Source organism: Macrobrachium rosenbergii, chromosome 42 (genome assembly GCF_040412425.1).
Source record: "Macrobrachium rosenbergii isolate ZJJX-2024 chromosome 42, ASM4041242v1, whole genome shotgun sequence".
In the NCBI taxonomy this organism is placed as follows: Eukaryota; Metazoa; Arthropoda; class Malacostraca; order Decapoda; family Palaemonidae; genus Macrobrachium; species Macrobrachium rosenbergii.
In genome coordinates, this window is record NC_089782.1 from 3,471,495 (window position 1) to 3,495,275 (window position 23,781).

Here is a 23,781-nt window from a genome sequence, read left to right on the forward strand (position 1 = left end):
AAAGGATGCTAAACTGTGTTCTCTAATGGCAGAAAAGGGTGGTTTGGAGAACACAGTTTAGCACAGACCATCCTTTCACTGACCTGGATTTTCGGTACTGTCTTTTGTTCAAACAGACTGACCTTTTAATTTCAGAGTCGCTGACTATTAAAAAGATGAAGCCGAATTGAACAACAACTCGCCTGGTATTCAACTAGCTATGGTAATTTCATAGTAGGTACTCAATTAGGTCGTTAAATATTTTACTTTGTGAGTGGTAGTTTGTTTACATTTCACTATAGTTTTATTTTCATATTTTATGCTTGTGTTTTTAATTTTTCGTTATTTTACGCCTCACCCTTTTAGTTTGTATTTACTTGTTCATTTTATATTTCGTTAGTATTTTTGCTGAAGATTTATTATGACAATTCATTTTATTATATATATATATATATATACACAGTCATAACCCGGACTTACACGAGGTTAGGTTCCAGAACCCCTCGTGTGAGGTGAACTTTCACGAAAGTTTGGCACGGTCTCCAAAAATGCTAATAAATGCTTATTTCTAAAGTTTGAACACTAAATATTACCCTAATCATGCTCCCAAATTATTAAATTAACTTTTAATGAAATTAAAGTTACTGTAATTTCATTTAAAAGTTAGCTTTAATACATTACCCTTAAAATAAGAAATAAATGGTTGACATAAAAATACAGTAGTGAGTTGGGAGAGAATTTCTGTCTCTCTCCCCTTCCAGCTGATCTATTTTTAGAAGTCTCCTCAATCTCTTTTAATAACTTCTTTATTCTACATCTCCTTCTCTTTGTTCTGAAATGCCTTTTCATGAACGAATAGTTTTTTATTTTGACTAATACAACTGTTAGTTATTATGTCTATGGTTCAGAGCGTATTTGCCACACTATCACATTTACACTTCGTAGACGGTACTACAGGTAAAATTAGATCAATTTACACTATCTACTGTACAAGGAAAGACATACAGAGAAATAATAAGTTGTAAAAATGTGAGAGAGAGAGAGAGAGAGAGAGAGAGAGAGAGAGAGAGAGAGAGAGAGAGAGAGAGAGAGAGAGAGAGAGAGAGAGAGAGAGAGAGAGAGGTTGTCCTTACTTAAGAGAGTGAAATTACTTATCAATTATTACGGAGAGAGAGAGAGAGAGAGAGAGAGAGAGAGAGAGAGAGAGAGAGAGAGAGAGAGAGAGAGAGAGAGAGAGAGAGAGAGATTGTCCTTACTTGAAATATCAAGTTAAATTATTTATGAATTATTACGGAGACAGAGAAAATAACATGAGAGAGAGAGAGCGAGAGTTATTCTTACGTTAGATATCAAAAGATGGAAATTCGTGACTTATAAAGGAAAAAGAGAGAGAGAGAGAGAGAGAGAGAGAGAGAGAGAGAGAGAGAGAGAGAGAGAAATCCTTTAACACGCTTTGGGCAACAATTGACATATCTGACAGCTTTGGCCTCGTCCCTCTCTTCAAAGGTTTCAAGAAAGATTTGGAAATATTTGTTTGTTTAAAAGGTTCAAATAATTTACTCTAGGAATGTATAAATTTTGCAATTAGTTATTATTATTGTTATTATTTAATTTTATTAATATTTGAAAATGAGTACTTATTATTAGGTAAATCATTTATTTATCAACAAAACAAATAAACATATACATGTAACCATAAAAATTCTCTCATCTCAGTAAGAGATGAGAGAACTTTTAAGGTTGGTTACATGTATATGTTTGTTTTGTATGATAAAATAAATGACTTACCTAATAATGAGTACTAATTTTCATATATTAATAAGATTAAATAATAATAATAATAATAATAATAATAATAATAATAATAATAATAATATAACTGTAATTACAAAATGTATACATTTCTATAGTAAATTACAGTATGTGATATTTTAAACAAACAAATATCATTTCCCAATCTTTCATGAAACCTTTGAAGAGAGGGGCTAGGGCAAAGCTGTCAAATGCGTCAATCGTTGCCCACAGCGTGTCAAAGGATTTCTGGTACTATCTTTCCCTCTTTCTTCTTTCTTTTTCCTTCATAAATTGTGAATTCCCATCTTTTGATATCTAACGTATGAATAACGTCTCTCTCTCTGTAATAATTCATAAATAATTTTAACTTGATATTTCTAGTAAGACAACTCTCTCTCTCTCTCGTTTTATTCTCTCTGTCTCCGTAATAATTGATAAATAATTTCACTCTCTAAGTACGGACAACCCTTATCTCTCTCTCTCTCTCTCGTAATTAGCGTTCACACATTTTTATAACTTGTTATTTCTCTGTATGTCTTTACCTGTACAGTAGATAGTTTAAATTTACCTAATTTGACCTGTAAGTCTACAAACTGTAAATGCACTAGTGTGGCAAATACTTTCTAAAACATAGAGACATAATAACTAAGAGCTGAATTAGTCCAAATAAAAAAACACTGTTTGTTCATGAAAAAGCATTTCAGAACAAAGAGAAAGAGACGTAAAATAAAGAAGTTATTAAAAAGGGGTTGAGAAGACTTCTAAAAATAGATTGGTTGGAAGGGAGGAAGGGGGAGAGAGAAATTCTCTTCCAACTCGCTATTTTTATGTCAACCATTTATTTCTTTTTTTAAGGGTAATGTATTGAGCTAACTTTTAAATGAAATTACAGTAACTTTAATTTCATTTAAAAGTTAGCTTCATAATTTGGGAACATGATTAGGGTCATATTTAGTGTTTAAACTTTAGAAATAAGCATTTATTAGCATTTTTAGAGACCGTGCCAACCTTACGTGAAAATTCGCCCTGCGCGAGGGGTTCTGGAACCTAACCTCACATAAGTTTGGGGCATGGCTGTACTGTGGGGGTAAGACACCACTAGCACCAATGCTGGTGGGGTGGGAAGTGGGTGACGTAAAAATAACCGAAAATGACAGCTATTAGTGTCTAATCCCATAGTTTATGAGGCTGCAAGATGAATAGTGACACTCCTGATGCCCCTTAAGTGCAAGTTCAGCCATGATAGGAAGGGGGGGGGTGAGAAGAGGTGAAAAATAAAATGTAAAAAATGACCGAGATTAGAGTTGAATCCATAGTTTTTGGGGTCGTTGACATGGATAGTGACACTCCCATTGCCACTGAAGTCCAAGCTTAGTTGAACAGAATGAATACAACTCTGCATAATCTTCTGAAAATTTTTGGAAACAAATATAACTTGGTGTTGGTAGAGCCTTCTGGAGATTTGTAAAAATAAAAAGAAGTCTGTATTTAAGGGAAGCTAACTCAGCAACTCTTCCAGTTTATCATCTTTCAGTGAATGTGAGTTTCATTTCGCTCTTTTAGATGACTGTTCAAGGATGGGTTCACCCAAAAATTTATTTATCCTTGCTCCTGATGGTGAAACTAAAAATGTTTACAATCAAGTTTTATGTTAAAGTAATATTATAGTGATTTTGTGAAAGATTTTACTTTATAATTTGTATACAGTATTTATATTTTTGAAAACCTATAAGTAAGAATTCTTTTATATTACACTATAGATAGATTTGATTCCTTTTCCTGTCTAACAGAAAGTTGGGATATATAAATATCCAAGTGTGTTCTACGGTCTGGGTGCATTCTATGCTTTGAGCTTTTACTGTGCAATGCCAGGTATGTCAGCTGGTATTCTATATTAATTCAATATACCAAAGAGTATTTGAATTTTAAATACTAATAAAGACCTGTATAAATGATCTTCCTGGATATGGATATTAACGTTACAAATAATAAATGTCTTCTTAAAATTTATGAAAATGAGAGAATTTAATTTTGAAATACTCTGACTACTTGCTTTTCACTCAAATACACCACTTAACATATAGAGTCATATTTCATCGACTAGTAAATGTTTTGTGTGAATGATATGGACTTTGTTTCAATGGTCAAGTACTCATAAATAAACTAAATGATACAGTACTAAATTTCCCACTTGGGTGATTAAGAAACTATAAAATAAACTTGATTTTTAGAAGTCTCATACCATCAATAAATAAATTTAAGTTAGATTCTGACTAATACCTATGGAATTTATTATTACTGTTCTCTTAAATATATATATGTAAATGTACAATGATGTCTTCTCTTATATATATGGTATATGTAAATGTACAATGATGTCTATATTTGTATAACTACCTTAACTAGCAAGACCAACATTATTATTTTATATATGAAAGTACAGTCTGTATCCTGATGCTTTCAATAATGTAGTGATATTAACTGTTTCTCTTGAATTAAATATTAATTATATTAATGATGTACATATAGTACATTACATAAATTCTTTTATTTATTATTCTTATCACAGGTATGTTGAGAGACTGATTACTGCTCAATACTAGGGGTTATAAAAGTGGACACAATTATAGATGGTACAAAACATGTATACACATAATTATATCCCTTGTACATTTATGCATGCATCACAGTCTTTCCTTTAAAATTTTGTCTATTTTTAATTTCTTATAATCTACATAAAAAACTTACAATTCACGTGTGATATTGTACACATGAAGTTCAGATGTATGTAAACTGTAGGTGCATTTATGTTTTTGTCACATTATACTAAGATATTTTATTCAAATTTTTCACTAATCTATCTTTAAACTAACACAACATACATCTGAGGTAAAATACGAGGCAATACTAACCTTTCGAAGAGTAGTGTGTTCTAAACGGCAAAGAACGTTCTTGGCTTTTTCTGCATCCCTAGCAGAGGCACCAACCAAAAACACAGTAAGTGAAGGAGCCTTTGGTTTTTTACTAATATTAATAATTTCCTTTAGCCTAGGCACACCAAGAGTTACATTCTTAGAAGACACACCAGCAAAATGGAAAGTGTTGAGTGTCATCTGAGTGGCTGGTTCACCAAGGGATTGGGCAGCAAGGGCTCCTACCATTTCACCTGGAGCAGCCTGCAATGGACAAACACCTTTACTGTATTGTTTATTGGGAATCTTCATCCACAAATTTAGACATTCTTAGTGAAGAAGACTAAAAAAAGGTATATTAAATTTGTTATAGGAATTATCCCATTATCATATGAAGTAATAGGCCAAAATCGGAATGAGCAAAGCATTCAAAACTGAATCCTGACCGCATGCAGACCCAAGCTCAGAACCTCAGACCCAAGCTCAGAACCTGGGTGTTGATTAAGGCTTTCTGAGCGTTCACCTTCCCCGCCACTTCCAGCTTTAACAATATGAAAAAAGGGGTATAGTAAACACAAGGGCTTATGGTGGACTGGATTCTTCAGCAACAGTTGCAAGTTTAATTTTTAAAACGTTAATTGTGGAGTACTGTACTTGAGAGGCAAGAAAAGTGGAGTGAGTCTTACTTCCTAGTTAAAGTGGTGTGAGTCTTACTTCCTAGTTTATTTGTTAATTGTCTTATTTCTGCTATTTTGTAATTTATCATCTTATTTTATCCATGTTACTTCTCTTTCTTACTTTACTCTTTAGTTCTCAATTGCCTTTTCTGTACTAGTTTCCCTACTGGAACCCTTGGGCTTGTATTATTAATATTCAGAAGATGAACCATACTCATATGGAACCAGCCCACAGGGGCCACTGACTTGAAGTTCAAGCTTCCAAAGAATTGGTGTTCATTTCAAAAAAGCAACAAAAGGTAATAAGAAATACAGAAAGAAGAGATCAGTTATTAGAAAAGAAAAAATAATTTAAACTAATAAATGGACAAAAATATAAGTAAAATATTATTTCCAGTAATACATTTGTTTCTTTTAGCAACAAAAAAATTATTCTCCTAATTCTTTTGCTAGCAGGCTCAATCAGCTGATCCTGAGAATGTAAACATTACCAAATGCAATTGGTGTATGACTGTTTTTTTATTATACATATTATGAAGATATTTTAACATAATAATACTGTACAGTATAAATGGATTCCAAAAGTAAAATATCAGTTTAATCACCATTACCTTTATCTTATATACAGCTGCAATGGCCCATTTTTGTAGCAAATGGATACTGTGAGTGTAACACCTAGACTAGTTCACACACTCATTTTATATCTCATGCATGGCAATACAGTATGGTAACAACTAATAAAGTCGCTGTATAATAAAAATACATTAATGGTGATAAAACCATAAGCTGTGGGTTAACACAAGTAAATTGGTTACCTAACGAACTGTGTCATTAAAGAGAAAAAGGCGTTACATTTTTTCAAAGTATATTTTGTTACCAATAAGGGGGGAAAAGTAGATAATTGTCTTTTGCATAAAGTTTTCAGTTTAAAGTGCCATGATTATTGTTTATAAGCATACTGAGAATTTAAAGTTATGTGGTATTGACAAAGTTAGGTGAGGTAGGGTACAGAGTTGCTGTAACCCTTATACACCCCTAGATTTTTTATGCGCCCTCATCTGACAGGCCCTTGGCTCTATTAATGTGGATAACAGAAGTATTATCATGCATATATATATATATATATATATATATATATATATATATATATATATATATACATACATACATACATACATACATACATACATACATACATATATATATATATATATATATATATATATATATATATATATATATATATATATATATATATATATATATATATATACAGTAATATATATATATATTGATTATCCAAATTAATAAAGCCAAAGGGCCTTCAGATAAGGGTGAAATCCAGAAAGGACTAGTAAAAATTCTAGGGGGTTCAAGGCTAACTCTGTATCCTCCTCCCTCACCTGTAAGAAGGATAAGCAATTTTTATTTGCTAAAAGAAATGGATTATTGCTGGAATTATTTTTATTTTTGTACATAAGAGTAAAACAGGTATACAAAGGTAAACTAACATACTTTATGTTGAAATAAAATTCCTCAAAATCACACAGCAGCTGCTTCCCAATTCATTCAATTACATCATATTTGATGTTGTTTATGTCAGTTCTTTGGTAAATGGTGTTTATGCAATATATATAGTAAGTTGTTGTTAATTATAAGAGATAGTTATGAATGGTACATATGCCGTAAGTTTAGTAATCTTGTTTGAAAGCCCAGACTATACGGTATGATCTACCAAAATTGAAATTTGTTCTGCATGTAACGACTTTTTGTTTTTACTTTCATTTATATAACAGGAAGATGGGATTGCTGAAGAACAGAGGTTAGCCTAATGTTATCTGGGCTATCAAAAATGCAACTCACATGATACACAAGGTACATATATGATGAAATCATGTTTAGGGGATGAAATTTCAAGGGTAACATGATACTCGAGATTGAATGATACATGAGTACATATGCATATTTCATTTTACTCATTTTGCCAAAATTCATTTGTTTTACTCATTTTGCCCTATCATGGAAACTGTTTGTGTAAAACACCCTGTGTTTACATCTTTAGTACATATGGCATTTTTCAATGATGACTGTCCAAAGCAAATTCATTCTAACAACACTACTGAAAAGTATTTGATCAATTTCTGTTTTATTGGAATTAATCATTTTTCATTTCACCTCATAGCATCGCAAGTTTTACTTATATGACTGTGTGTGCTTACATCTGCATGTAGCATTTCATCAATAATGACATTACCATCTCTACATAGTGTGCAAGTTCATGTGTGTGCGTTTCATAGCCATGTACTGCCATTTTTCCTTTTTGCTTTGCTGGACTACTGTACATTATTTCATTAAAAATTTAGTTGGCTATGGGTGTAATTATAAAAAATATAGAATACACAAGAGAATATTTTATCAGTTGATGTGTCATCTCTAATTAACAACATTTATAATGCAAATTTGTAGATGTTGGCAACATATTGTGCTATTTTCAACTTAAGGCTTGGTGCTATCAACGAAAGCATTGGAGTATGTATGTATGTATGTATGTATGTATGTATGTATGTATGTATGTATGTATGTATGTATGTATGTATGTATGTATGTATGTACATACATACATACATACCCTACCCTCACAATTGGTTTCATCTTTTGGGTTGTGAGAAAATGCAGAAAATATAAAAATGATACTACAGAAATGAAACAAATGGAAGACTTCAATGTAAGTGATTGATTGGGCAACATTCCAAGAACACAGCTCAGTATATAACTCAGCTGATGACTTTCCCTCTGTAGATAATGCTCTCAATTTTTTCAACACAATTATTGTCTTAGCTGGTCTCCAATCGATACATAGGACTTCAGGCATGTTTATCTGCTGATCAGTTCTCTGGTGGACTCATAAATATCAGGAAACTCACAGATATCGCAGGAAACTCGCAGATATCGCAGAAGAAAATGTGAGTATTACCGTACTGAATTTTGAAAAACAAGGGCTCATTTCCACACATGGAAATTAAAAAATACCCCGAAGTTTCTTGGGCGCAATCGAGTTTTCTGTACAGCGTATGATGCTGTTTGATGCATGATCCATGGCTAAACTTAACCTTAAATAAAATAAAAACTACTGAGGCTAGAGGGCTGCAATTTGGTATGTTTGATGATTGGAGGGTGGATGATCAACATACCAATTTGCAGCCCTCTAGCCTCAGCAGTTTTTAAGATCTGAGGGCAGACAGAAAAAGTGTGGACGGACGGACAATGCCATATCAACAGTTTTCTTTTACAGAAAACTAAAAGGCACAAAAGGAATCCTGGACAATTTTAATAGCATTAAATTAAAAAACACCCGACTTTAGTTTGGCAGAGTTAGAAAAATAGCAGGCAAATTTACTCATTGTCAGCCTCCAGTTATCAAGATCAATAATTGTGAAGTAGCAGATCCCCGGTTAGTCACGAATGAGTTTGCTAATCATTTTGCTGGAAGGGTATGGAACAAGTAGAAATTGATTTTAATACATCAAGGAACGAACAAGACAATGTACCTTTTCCTATGAAGGCATCTGAATCAGCTCAATTAAGTGAAGTGAATCACTTCCTGGACTGGATAGTATAACATACTCAATGATTAAGTATACACCAGGAAATACCAGTGTTCATATTGAGCCTTAGTAATAGAATTTTTCAAGAACATATCTTCCCTAAGCAATGGGGGATGTTAAAATTACTCCCATTTGTAAAACCCGGGAAAAACCCTTTCAAGATAAGAGCATTATCGTCCCACTGCACTGACATCATGTCTGTGTCAAATCATGGAGAAAATGATAGAATCACAAATTTTTAATCCATTTGTATTTTTCCTAACATACACACCTGAGGCCTTTACACTGGGAAATTCTCCTGCCCACACAGAACAACAGTTATGAACAAATTCTGCATAACAGTATCCAAGTGTGGCGGAGGGATACAGTGTCACCCAATGTGGCCAATGAGTGGGCGGAGCCTCATCTCGCTTGCCCCTAAGAATCCCGGTTGTTCCAGTGATCTTCTAGCCCAGGGAAAACTGAATGAGGGGTGGCTGAGGTGGGCCATTAATGTAAAGGCCTCAGGTTTATATGTTCGGAAAATATTTAAATTGATTAAAAATTTGTGATTTGTTCCCATGTGAATACAGTGCAAACCTTCAGCCTTTACATAGGGAGACTTATTGGTGGGATGAAAAGTTAAGTAATGATAGATTGTAGGTCAGGCTCACCTGGGGTCACTTCCTGACCATTGTTGGAGAGCATAGAAATCTCCATGAGGAAGATAGATGCATTTCTTTTAGATGAAGAACCAGTCCCAAAGCAGCCCTATAGCCCTCAACGGTGGACACAAAGGAGCTTTTCCCTATGTAGGAAAATAAGAAAGTCAGCTACTTGCTGAATAGAAGCTCCGACTGGAGAGAAACCCCTTTGATGACACCAATCACAGTAGACTGCCCACTTTCCTTGGTATACGGATGTTGATGATTTCCAAGATATCAGGACATCTCTGACGCTGCCCTGAGAGAAAGGCCTCTCACTTGCAGAAGACACTGGATAGTCTCCAACTGTGAAGAGATAGGGACTTGACGGACTGATGATATCTTTCAATGTGAGGCTGGCAAAGTAGACTGTGCCAAGGAGGAGTCTCTCTCGGAGCTTCTATTAGCAGAGTTAAAAGGCTGGGTACCACTCGGCGTGTGGCCACAAGGGAGCTACCAAAGTCATCCTGAGGTTCTGGGAAGATATTACCCTGTTGATTACCTCCTGAATCAGGCAAAAGGGTGGAAAGGCGTACACATCCAGGTTGTTCCACGGATGTTGAATGGCGTCTTCTGCAGCTGCCCAAGGACCTGGAGCTACAGGTCCTTGAGTCACGATAATTTGCCTTACAATAATTCAATTTTACGATGAGGTTAGCAATTAATACCAATATGTCAATATTTAGAAAATATTTTTAAATTTTGCACGGGCACATGCAGCAGCATACAATCAGGCAACAAGAGACACCAAATTACAATAGACCAACTTTTCTCCATCTCTTTATCCCATCTTCTAGTTAAAAAAGTAAAAGAGCATGATACAAGTATTGTTAGTAACGTTATACTCGTGTAAATGCATACAGCCATAAACAACTGAACAAGAAACTGCTGTTTTGCTAATAACTGAATCGGATAACAACAGAAGTTTTCATTGTAGTTAACAATTACCATAGTTATGTTACAAATGACATTATACCCTTATTCGCTATGGAGAAAAGATCGGCAAGGAAATATACTGCTAAATTTAAGCTGCAAGTTTTTAAGCTGCAAGTTGAAGCTGAAGCTGAGAAAACAATGTTCAAGTGCTAACTATAAATTATCGTCATTGGCAACATGGATGAAACTCGACGGTAAATATAACTGCAGAAAAGTGTTTTAATCAAAACTAATGGGCATGAAAGAATACATATTACATCTGTTTTCGTGCCGATAAAAGATAAATATGTAAACTTCGTATTAAGATGAAATCACGTGAAAATAGCAAATGGAATCTTGATTTTTTACATAACACAAACATGGCCACAATGGCCAAAGTCATCTATTAACGAAAAAATGGCTAAATTAATTTCACAACGAGACGTATTCAAGTTATATTTCAATTTAAAAACACTTCGTTTAATGAAAAATAACCTTGTCCCATATAAATAAAGTATCCTGAGATTCATTTACGCTAAGTAGAAGCAAGAAAAGCGCTCTGAACTGGGTTAAATAGTGAAATAAACTTACTGTGTAATTGATTTCCAAACCAAAACATTGATCACAATTTATAATACAAAAGCAATGCAAAAATACACAAAATGTTATTGGATACAGTGAAGTAAAGCATAACTTTTTGAAAGATTCATAGAAAAGATACATGTTCATTTTTATGTTGATGTTTGTATAATACGATATATGTGAATATAGAGTACAGTATAATGTAGGCTAGGCTACCGTATATGTATATGGTATAACACAGTATAGGCTATGCTAATTCTTGTTATTCAATTTCTCTTTGTATTGAATTATCATTAGTCAATCAGCATGAACCTCCAGAATTAGCTAATATTAATCATTACTATACCATGTATGTACAAAGTATATTTTATAGTGTAGGCTAGGCTACCATAAATGTATAGATGGTACTGAATACCCTAGTGTGGGCTAGGCTATATTTGGGATACGTTTTTTCCAACAAACGATGGGGTTTTTGGAACCTAACCCCATCATAAGTGGGACAATACCTGTACTGAGAAGAATACTTCCAGTTTCCTGTTGAAACAGGTAGTGAACAGATCCACCATTGGTGTCCCCCCAAAGGAGAAACAGCCTTTCTGCCACTTCCTGGTGCAATGGCCACTCTGTCCCCAAGACTTGGCTTTGACAACTCAATTTGTCTGCCAATACGTTCCTTTTTCCTGGAATGTACCTGGCTGACAGAACCACCGAGCGGTTTATAGCCCATTGGTGAAACTGGACTTCCAATTCGTGAAGATGGTGAGAGACTAGGTCCCCTGCTTGTTATGTACCGTGGTGGTGTCAGACATCACAACCACGGAAAGACCTGCTACCTGATCCTGAAACTCCTGGAGGGCTAAAAAGGCCCCCCCTTTCAGCTCCAGGACGTTGATGTGAAGACATTTTTCTTCTGGGCTCCAAATTCCAGAAATCAAAAGATCCTCCATATGAGCCCCCCACCCATCAGTAGAGGTACCCGAGAAGAGAAGGATCTCTGGAAGATGAGCACAAAGCCCATCGTCCAGCCACGTGCCACGTCCTGTCTCACTTCCTGTGACAGAGCGGCATGGAAGAATGGAGAATCCCTCAGCAGGGACCAAAACTCTTTCAATCTCCACTGTAAAGAGCAGAGGTGAAGTCAACCATGAGGACAAGGTTCTCCAAAGATGACAGGTGACCTAGAACGATTTGCCACTGATGTGCAGGCTGTGTCTGTTTTGATAAGAATGACCTCAAAACCGTCTTGAACTGATAAACTGTCTATCCCAGCACAAAGTGAAGGTACTTATGAGATGACTGGTGAATTGGGATCTGAAAGTAGGCATCCTTCAGGTCTATTGTCAACAAGTCACTCTGTCTGATGGCATTTAGAACTGTGTGGGGAGTTTCCACTTTGAAACAAACCTTCCTGATGAACAGATTCAAAGTTGACAGGTCTATCACTGGTCTCCAGGTGCCTGATGCCTTCTCTACCAGGAAAACTCGACTGTAGACACCCATGGAAGGATCCCTCACTACTTCCACAGCTCCCTTCTCCGTCATCGCCCTCACTTCGTTCTGGAGAGCCAGATCCTTTGACAAGCCTGGAAGGTACGTCCTCTGATGGAGAGGATGATCTGTGAGAGGAGGACGAAAGTCGAAAGGGAGTCGATATCCTACCCAAAGAACATCTACTACCCAATCTTCCACTCATAGTTGCTGCAAAGTTGCCCAATGGCTTGCCAGGCACCCCACCACCAATGGCAGCGGATGGGGAGGGGTGCCATCTCTAGCACTTCCCTGTGTGCCTCTAGATGATCGCAGCTGAAAGGGATGCTGCTGAGAGGTCTTAGGGGTCTTAGGAGACAATTGTCGCTCCCTACGAGGACCTGGTGAAGTCTGAAGTTTCCTCTGAGAAGCAGGCTGTCTCTCTATAGCTAAGTTGGAACGAGCAGGACCTGACGATTTACAGACCATTTGCAGAACCAGCCGGTTGTTGTTATCAGCTCTTTGTCTATCAACTGTGGACTGAACCAGGTCCTTCAAGAACAGGGAAGATGATTCTCATAAGGTTCCATTTCTTACTGCTAGCATGAACTCCAGGCTGATATATCTAGACACCCCAGAAAGAGTGGAGTCCCTCCTCTTCAGTAGCCAGTTAGCCCACATACTCACCGATAAGTGGGTCACAAAAGAAATGTCTTGGCCCCAGACTGAAGATGAAAGAAGGATGCACACTCCTTAGAATCCTTCGGAAAGGCTGTCGACGAAATCTTGCTTGCCGCCGTAGAAAAGTCCGAATCCAATTGTCTAGGCTGCAGGGCGACTCTTGGGGTGGCATAAAAACGCCTGTGCCTATGAAGAGGAGGTGGCAGTAACTTGAGAGATCGCCCAGATCCTTTCCACAGACAAGAGCATCCACCTGTTCTAAAGTGAAATCAGCAAGATTGGCCAAGGGTAATCCTACCAAGGTCTTTGCTTCTTTCTTGGGGCCTAAGAACTTCTCAAGGGCCAAAGACTGGTCTGATGGGGCAGTAGCAGTTTCCTCCACGTCATGGTACTTCCTAATCATCCCAACAACTTCACTGTACGTAATGGCCAACTCGTCAGCATCAAGATCAAGCGGGAGAGGGTCTTCCAATTCCAAACCTCTAAAACTCCTATCAGCTGTGTCCAGCATATCTCCAACTTGAACGTCATCCCTTTGAATGACCAAAGTGTAAGCACATTCAGGATCTAAAACCTTCAGGGGTAGTGCAGAAGGATGAGAATCTGAATAATCACACTCATTCTTAGGATGAAATGAAGAGCTTTAAATCCTCTGAATCCCCAAGAAGTCAAAGGAACTGGAGATGGAGGCCAAGAAGCAAAAGGATCCCGAGGAGAAGCAGGTTGATGAAGTTTTTCGTGGATGATCAGGAGAGAAATGCCTGGGAGAATGCTCCCTACTAAGAAAGCAACAAGAACAACCTCTGCTATACTAGCTCTGCCAAGGTTGAGCAGGGCTTCTGTAGCGTGGGGAGTTGTTGCGTAGACCGAAAATCTTCTCAGGAAGAGAAAGTGCAAAGTCCCTCTTCCGCCAGCGTTTTCTCAGTGTCTTGAAAATCCGGAGATGGAGATCTGAGGCGCTTCCTTCTAGGTACCGTAGAAACGGAATGGTTGACCCTTTCGAGGACTGGAACCCTCTCCAGTAAGGCCTGGATATGGGATGGAGTGGCTGTACCTGGAGCATCATATGAAGAGGGAAACACTGATGTAGACATGCAGCCAAAAGCCACAGCCGATACACAGGCAGTTGTCACAGAGATTGCTGCGGAAGTCATTTGTGAAGACAGCACAACAGACAGAACGTTCCCAGAAGTAGAAGATGCATGGTGGGGTAACATCAGATGAGAAAGTAGTTCCCTCAATTGCGGTTCTCCGGGGAGGCCTAAGGTCAACCAATACTCACAGAGAATGGTGCCATCAAAGTCTGAACCTGGAAGTAAATCACACACCGAATCAAGTCCCCCAACCAAGGGGGGAGGGGTGGCATCCTACCCTCCCCCAAAGAGAACTTGGATTCTAAATCTGAAGTATATTGAGAAAAAATGCTTGAAAGCAATAAATGTCCTGAAAATTATGTCCCACACTTCCTGGGGTGCTGACCAAACCCAGATGTTGTTCTTTTCAAAATTTAAGCCATCTCCCACTGAAGGCATGCTTGTAGATACTGGTGAGATGCCTCTGGATCTACATTACCAACATCTGCTCGTTCGGAGCTGGTACAGATTTCAGAGGCTCCCAAAGTCCTTAACCAACATTTGTATCAGAAATGAAAGGCATCAGCATTTTTATGAAAATCACCCCAAGCAATCCCAACCATTTGCTTCGAGCAATATGTACAACCAGTCAAACATGCCAAGGATGCAGACTTTACCTGCTAGATATTCATTAGGCCTCTCTGGAACTTTCCAGGGGTAAAATGGTGCAGGTATGTTTATCTGACAAAAGCCAAAATGTCCAATGAAGCAGTGCAAACGATATTTCTAGAATATTCATTCCTACATGATAATTCTGTTGCAGTTTTCACAGATAGCTCAAAGTCTGATGGTGGCATCGGCTTTGGAGTGGCCTTTCCTGATGTAAAAGAAGCGGGAGATTATCATCTGTTGCATCTATTTTTGCAACAGAACTGCTTGCAGTTTTAGCGGCCTTATAGGAAATTTTAATTCTGAATGGAAACGTCTTTATTATACATTGTGACTCAAGAAATGTACTTCAGTCTCTATAATCCTTTAACTCTTCACACTCATTGATTTCAGATATTGGAACAGCTGTTCCTAGTGAAAATAAAGGATAAAGAAGTAAAGTTTTGCTGGGTGCCTTCCCAGGTTGGGGTTCTTGGGAAAAAGCAAGCTGATGAAACTCAGAACGCAAGCAGTCACCTCTCCAGAAACCAGATGCTTACTATATATACAGATGTATGTCCTCTTGATGGTCAAAAAATGAAAAAACTTTAGCAGTTCCTTTGGGAAAATATTGAAACAACCCACAAACGATTCAGTATTACATCATCAATATCTCCTTAGTCGTATCCTTATATGCCAAGGAGACTAGAAACAATGATGTGCAGGCTAAGGATTGGACATACAGGGCTCAACTCGTAGGTTGTTATGTCAGGTGAAAATCCTCCATTCTGCAATGACTACAGAAACAAGGTGAAACAAGCAAAGTTCTCTAAGGTATGAAAATCAATCTGTGAGTTGTCCGAGAGAGGCAGTTTACAAATGGTTACAACTGAAAAATAAAAATCTAAATGCTACCTAATTGTTTTAGTGTGTCTTGAGCTTGTAAGGATATGCAATACCTACTGCCTTAAATGCATTTTAATTTAATGGTTAGAACTGCACGTAAAGTGGCAAGCTGGAGCAGATTCTGATGTGTTTTGGACAACTAAGGATTCTTAAATTTTCATACCACATACCATACAAACAGCAATAAAGAACAACCCAGAGAGAAAGGCAAGCAAATTCACAGCAAATACATATTTAGTTTACCTGAAAAGGATGCATATGTGTACATACACACATATACATGTACAAATATACATGGGCACACATGCAGAATAAGACACTAATATGCCAGAGTAGTTCTCAGCAACTCTGCTCGGCAGTTAATACTTATACATTTCTTCATAGTGTTCCTGCTTCCAAGGAAAAAGCCCTCCCTCAGTATTACAGAAAAGCCATTCCTTTTATCTATGAATATTGGAAAACTATCTACAAAAACAGCTACATCTCACCACCAACTAAGACCCCCCGCAATAAGATGCCCTAAAGAAGAGACAGAACGCTCTAATATTCACCAAGTGTATGCCATGTTACCCAGGGAATGAGTGATAAGAATGGAATGGAATATAAAATTTAGGCCGAAAACCAAGTGCTGGGATCTATGAGGTCATTCAGCACTGAAAGAGAAATTGGGGGTTTAAAGATTTTCAAGGTGTAACAGGAGGAAAACCCCACAGTTACACTGTTAGGAGCAGGTGGTATGTAAGATGGAAGAAAGGGAATATCAAGAGGTCCAGTTAAGGGAAAAAGGGTAGCTGCACGGAACCATTAAGTAATGCCTACAGTGCACCATGTGAGGTGCACTGACAGCACTGCATCCCTACAGGGATTGAGTGATAGGGATTACTATTAAAGATATCATATCAAACAAGTTATTCACATGATGAACAATCCTAAAAATATACAAAATAACCTGGGTAAACTGTACTTACCCACCAAGTTCTCATCATCGTTTTTTAAAAATTCTGTTTTGTTTTAACAATGATTCATGATGACAAATACAATGGATTAAAGGCCAACAATGTTAGACAAAAAACCAGGGTTATCTAGTTAGTGCAGAAAACTTCCAACTGTAACACCAGTTTATATTACCACCAACTAGCACACATTAAATACTGTTAAACTGAATCATCAAGCTACCTAAGTTTAAAAGCCAAGTACTGGGGCAACAAGGCCATTCAGCATTTTTTTTTAGTTCTATAATTCAGCAATCTACATTTTTTTTATTCTAAAGAGCCAATCTAATAAGTGAAAAAAATTACTTTCTATTTAAAAGGATCATACCAATTACAAAAACAAACACTTAACAATTCAGCACTCTTGGTGAAAGGGAAAGCATAAGTTGAAATTACTTCTAACAAGTAATTTTGCATCAAGCAGTAACAAAGACAGATGAAGTATATAGTTCACAACTAAACTTCTAGTGTTTTATCAGACTCAATAATTCCAGTGCATTTTCCTCACCCTTCCCAGTGAACTTAGTAAAAATAAAAAATGAAAATATAACTTACAATTGCCTGATGGAACCTTGTTTCAATTTCACCAATCAACCAGTTGAATGATTCTGTAGTTAACTTGTATTCCTCAGCAACTTTTTTGGTGCACAGTGTAGACCTCACTAAACACTGGAAACAGAATGTGGCATTCCTGTTGGCTTGTACACTAATACGATCCTCTCCTGTCACAATGTTACATTTCACAAGCATATCTCTTACACCTTCGACCACCTTTACGGGTGATAAGTCTGTTGGAGTTCTTTTGTTAATGTGAAAGATCTTCTGTACATTCCAGATCATCCTCTCCAAGTTGCATGGCAATACAACCTAGAAAAAAAGTATATAATTTTAAATTTCAAATGTAAAAAATTCATAAAATAATTGACAATGTACCATTTTTCAAGCATTGGTATAAAGATCACTTTAGCCACCCACCTACAGGATAGATGTAACATATACAGTACTCCCTAGTTTTAAAATATATTCATCACCAAAAACTCCCTACAATAAAATATTTATCAAGTACAAAGGCCACTTTATATTGCCACAGTAAGCCATGAATTTTTGAGAAGTTTGCTATGGCAAAAATACCAAATTCTAAAGTAATTTGCATTTTTCCTATCATACAAACATATGCTTCTTTCACATATAGAGTACTTGCACTTCGGCTGCTACTGGTTTGTCGTTAAAAACAAAATCCTATCATTAGGCCTATGGTCAAAAGTTACCTGAGACAGCCTGACTCCTACATTGTGTAAACCAGGCCATCTGCAGCTACACTCTACTCTTTAGATGGAGAGAGCTCAAAACTACACGGGGTGGTCACAGGAGGGTAAACCTATACATATGAAAACGGAAAGCATAGGTTCATATGTTAGGAAAAATACAAAGCACTTAAGAGGTTGGTATTTGTTCCAACACAAATACGAGCCTAAGCTTTCATATATAGAGCCTCACTTGGAGGCAGGAGATCAATCTCTCATCCGGCTGCCAGGTGGGTGTGTCCCTCCTGATAATCGTGGGGGAGTTGACGCCTTTGACACCTCAAGAAGTCCCTCTGTAACCTACTGACCTGCTGGTCACAAGCATGCACTGGATCAGGGTATGTGTTGTATATACCCACCACCACCTCTGCAACAAAGGGCTTGACATCCTTATATCACCTGTTAAGCCACTACTACCGGTCCAAAGGGGAAGGTGTGTCCAAGGACTTGTGTGCTAAGTCCTTGGGATAGGTGAAGGTTGACTGCTTCTTCCAGACCTCTGCTCTTAAGAACTGGAGGACTGAGTGATTCTTCTTAAATGCTACTGAGGGTCCAATTGCCCTGATGTCATGAGGCCCAACTCTGGTTGGCATGAGGGTCGCTGTTGTGATCAGTCTAGCATGCTCTGACAATCACTTCCCTCAACCAGAAGATGGTATTGCGTAAAATCTCCCTCTTTTCCCGGTCCGTACTCATGAAAAGTGTCCAACAGACTGGTATGTGAGGGACCTTATACACTGGAGGTAGGACCTCACCAAGCACAGTAACATCGGGCTTTTTCACCCTGTACAAAGTCCTTCAAGGAGGGGACAGAGAAACCATCAAAGCTTCAGTCTTGGGAGGTGGGATTCTCGGAGAAACATGAGAACGAGTGACAACCACCCACGTGGAGGTGGGAAGTCGACTTGCCAGGTGGGGTGTATCCCTCCCCAATAATCGGAAAGGAGAGGCCTGTGGAAGCTCTGTCCAAGGAGAAGGACAGCATCACCTTCCTAACAAAGGTGATGCTGTCCTCCTCCTCCTTGGACAGAGCTTCTACAGGGCTCAACATTCCTATATCACTTGTTGGGACGCCACTTCCAGTCCCAAGGTGAAATTGTCCAAGGACTTGTGTGTTCAACCCTTAAGACAGGAGGAGGTCAAGGATGATTATCTGTTCCAAACCCCTGTTCTTAGGACTTGGAGGACTGAGAGGTGGTTCTTAAATGCCAGCGAGGGTTTGATCCCCCTGATGTTGTGGGCCCTCACAGTTGACAGAGGGTTGCTGTTGTCATCAGTCTGGTATGCTCTGACAATCACTCCCCTCAACTAGAAGTAGATAGTATTTCGTGAAACGTCCCTCTTTTCCAGGCCTGTACTTATGAAAAAGTCCCCTACAGGCCAGTCTGTGAGGGGACGTACGCCTGTGGTAGGTTCTCAAGGACCTCACCAGGCACAGTAACATCTTGTCTTTTTCACCACCTACAAGTCATTCAAGGAGGGGACAGAGAAACCATCAAAACTTGGGTCTTGGGAGGCAGAATTGTGGGTTTATGCCACAAATTCTTGGAGAAATGTGAGACTGAGTGGAAACCACCATGGGTGTAGGAGACAACACATGAGAGGGCATGAAACTCGCCTACTTGCTTGGCAGATGTCAAGGTTAGTAGGAAGACTGTCTTGAGTCAAATCCCAGTCCAATGCCTTCTTGAGGAACTCATAAGGCAGTAGTCTCAGGGTGGCAAGGACCTTGGTCACATCCCACTCGGGAGGCTCTAGTTCCTGTGGGGTAAAGCTCTTTGAAATGCTTCAACATGGCTGACAGTTCCCAGAAGGATGAAAGACCTCTACCTCTTGGTCTGGACACTTGGGCAAGGGCAGCCCTGTATCCTTTGATTGCTGTCACTGAAAAGCCTTTCTCCTGCTGCAGGATGATGAGAAAATCCCTCCCACTTCAACACTGACGGAAGACCTTCCACTTTCCTTGATATACCCCAAAAGGTTGACGGCATGACAGGGTCAGAGATGGCAGCTAAAGCTTTCACCTAAAAGCCACCTAAAAGCCTTTCTTTCTGAGGAGTTGCTTGTGAAATTGGAGAAAGGCTACTGCCTAAAAGTATTGACCGTTGTGTTCTTGATTCAGCAATGTGGAGTGCCTTGGTATGTCCACTAGCATATGGAGGAGATCTGCATACCATTCTGCTAGGGGCCATCTTGCCCTAGGGTCATCCTTATCCACTGGGACATGAACAGCATGTTGATGACCTTCCTTAGTCCATGCTGTCCATGTTTTCCCAAGTGTGCTGGAAAATTTCCTGCAGGACAGCCCTTTGATTGGGTACTGGAGAACAATACAATGAATTTGTTGTTTCTTCATGTGCTGAACAGGTCTAACAAGGGGCCCTCTTACTCGCTCAACATCTTGTTCATGACGCCCTGTTCCAGTGACCAATCTGTACCTAGTACTGTTTGGTCCGCCCTGCTTAACTGATCCAAGTCGGTGTTCTTCTTTCCGGGGATGTACCTGGCTGTTAGCAGAAGTCCCCGGGTACCTGCCCACTTGTGCATCTGTGCATCTCTACCACCAGCTTGTTCAGTTCGTGAGACATGGTGCCTGTTTGTTCAAGTGTGCCACCACTGTAGTGTTATTGCTCATCACGACTGTGGCCTAGTCCTGGAGCAGGTCCTCTAAATGTTGGAGCACCATCCAGACTGCTCACATCTCCAGGATGCTGATGTGTTGCCTTAGTTGTTCCATGGTCCTTCAGGTGAGCGCCCCATCCCCTTTGGGATGCATCTGAGTATATCAACATCTCCGAAGGTGGCTGACTTACTTGCACTTCCCGCAGGTGGTTCCTCGGGTCTCTCCACCAACACAGGTCTTCCAAGACCTTGTCCTTCGTGTAAACATTACGACTGAACTTCTGTATTGCCTTCTCCCTTCCCTCTGATCTGCCACTGAAGGAACGGGTACCAATTTCTCTAACCACACCAGACAGCCTACCAGCACCTGCCACTGCTTGACTGGTTGGAGGGGGCTCGACAGGAAGGGGTCGGAGATGTTGATCAGGTTCGCTAACCACTCCTGGGAGAGGTAAGCTTTCCCCACCACCATGTCTATCACCATGCCCAAGTACCTGATGTTCTGTTTCGGTACAAGGTCTGACTTCTTGAGGTTGACCAGAATCCCAAATCTCTACAAAGTGCCAGTCATTTAAAGCATTCTCTGCCGAGGGTGTCAGGATGAGCCAGTTATCAGGGTGCCTCCTAGGTCTGATACCCCGCCTGTGCACCCATTCTGATGCTAACTGGAAGACCCGAGTGAAGGCTTAAGGGCTGTCTCAAGTCTCAAGCAGAGCCCTGACTTGGTATGTCATTTCTGGGAGACAAACTGCAGAAACTTCCTGCAGGAGTGTATCAGGGTGTGAAGGTATGCGTCCTGTAAGTCTATCGAGACCATTAAGTCCCCTTCCCTGACCAATGCCAGTACTGACTGTGCTGTCTCCATTTTGAACGGTGTCTGTTGTAGGAAGATGTTTAGGGCCAACATATCTATGACTGGCATCCAACACCCACCAATGCTTTCTCCACTAGGAAGAGGCAACTGTGGAACCCCAATGTGACGTCCTTCACTATTTCTATCACCTCCTTGTGCAGCATATCTCTGCTCTCCAGTCGCAGGGCCCTCCCTTCGAGTGAGTTGCTCCGGCAGGAGTGGGCTCGATCAGTTCCAACAACAGCAGTCTTGTTTCACGAAAGGAAATATGTATCCCTTCCTGAGGGTCCGCACTGTCCTCTCCTCAGCTCCGAACAGCTGCCATACTGACATCTTGCTCCCCAGAAAACCCCCACCTTTGGCAGTTCTTGCCTAGAGCCTCACCTCTTCCCCATCCTGTTCCATCTTCTGGGATGGAGGGGTACTGAGGACCTATAATAAAAGACTGCACTCCTCCTCCTCTTATTCTGAGGTGTCGGCTGGTTCTGCTGACAATAGTGGAGGCGGATGCCTGCTACAGGCTGAGGATCCTGTGGACTGCCCTCTAGTTCCTTGCTTTTGCAATGCTGAGGTGAGGGAGTCCTTTATGTCCTTTCTTCTCTCTTCCAAAGCCTGTCTCATCACTACCAGAGGCAAGTAATACACTGAATCCAGTAGCAGGCTATTCTTGAGATTTAGCCAACTGTCCACTGAAATTTGTTTCTGGGCCTTTACGTTGGCCTTTATGTGCCGCTTGCTGGACAAGGTAGGAAAAGCCCTTCCCCAAAGGAGCCATGTACTCCCTCAATGTGCCACTTTGAAGGAGGGACAACATCATCTGTATCTCTCAGCCATGCTCCTTGGCATCTATCCAACCATGGGGCAACTCTCAATGTTCTCCCCAACATTGCTTCTAGGTTCATCATTTCAGTGTGGGTAAACTTTTTTACCTTTGTTTGCAGAAATGTTTCAACAGTACATTGTTCAAGAGTCTGCAGACGTCAAGTCTAGCTTTCTAAGCATGGTAATGGCATCTTCCGGAACATAATATTTGGCCTGGTGCGGGAAGAAGGGGGGGTTAATTTCTCCCACCTAGAGGATGCTAAGGACCCCTCTTCCCTTTTTATTGGACTGTTCAATTTCCTCATGGTGCCTTGAATCAATGGTGACCAGGGAAGATGAACTGCCTGTTAGGCTTTCAGAAGTTGCTTTGCCATCTGCTTGAAAAACAAGAAGCAGGGAGCTCTTCTGGTATGGGGTCATCCGACTCTGAGTGTCCCAAATTCCTCCTGATTTAGAGGAAAAACTCAATAAACCCCTTTTCCTTGTCTGGTACTTCTAGAAGCGAGAGGACTCCTTCACTTCTGAGGTCCCCCCTTCCCCTGGGGTCTTGGGATGTCTACCCTCAGCCTTGGATGCACAGAATCTACCCTTAGCCTTGGATGACAGGGAAGAACTACAGCAGGAGATCGGCCCTGTCTTGACCTTGTTCCCTGGGGTAGAGCAGTCTCCGACCTTGCTATGATGTGCTGGGCAGTCCTGTACCACCTTACATGGGGAGAGATGGCAACCAGGGACAGTGTCATCATTGCCCCATGACTGGTGCTATGAGCGGGGTGAAGTGGAGCAAGATAGGGCTCTGCCCTGATCAGCTTGAGGGGGGAGGAAGGTATGCCTGGATGACCTACTCCTCGAGCAAGACCAGGGACTTCTCCCGGGGGAATATCTGGGATAGATCGGTACAGAGCCAGCGACTCATGTCATTGTCGCTGGCTCTGCACCGGTCTATCATTTAGCACGACCAGCTGCTCCTATCCAATCAGTTCCACCATCCTGTGATCTTTCTCCCCTACTGGTAACAGACCTGTCTCTGTCCCTGCAAAGCCTCACAGAGAAAGGTCCCACTATTGATGAGGCCCTGGAAGAGGCAGGAGTGCATCCGCTAATCGTGAGGCCCTGGAAGTGGCTGGAGTGGGTCCACCAATCGTGAGTCCCTTGCTGCATGTTCCTCCAACTGTTGGACATTTTCCATTCTCTGGTACTTGAATGGAGGGGAAGAATGGGCTACCAAGTCCGGTCTCACCTTTTTCTTACTACTAGCCAGGACTA

The 23,781-nt window shown here is 39.8% G+C and overlaps 1 protein-coding gene across 1 annotated transcript in view; it reads right to left on the bottom strand.

The window, feature by feature from the left end:
- Positions 1-23,781, bottom strand: part of LOC136827880 (DNA-directed RNA polymerase II subunit RPB1-like) — a 144,089-nt gene that overhangs the window by 24,884 nt on the left and 95,424 nt on the right. The window contains exons 10-11 of the mRNA XM_067085344.1: positions 17,470-17,781; positions 4,686-4,949 (exon numbers count right to left, since the gene is read on the bottom strand). Coding sequence (XP_066941445.1) covers positions 4,686-4,949; positions 17,470-17,781 — 576 coding nt within the window. The remainder of the gene's footprint in view (positions 1-4,685; positions 4,950-17,469; positions 17,782-23,781) is intronic.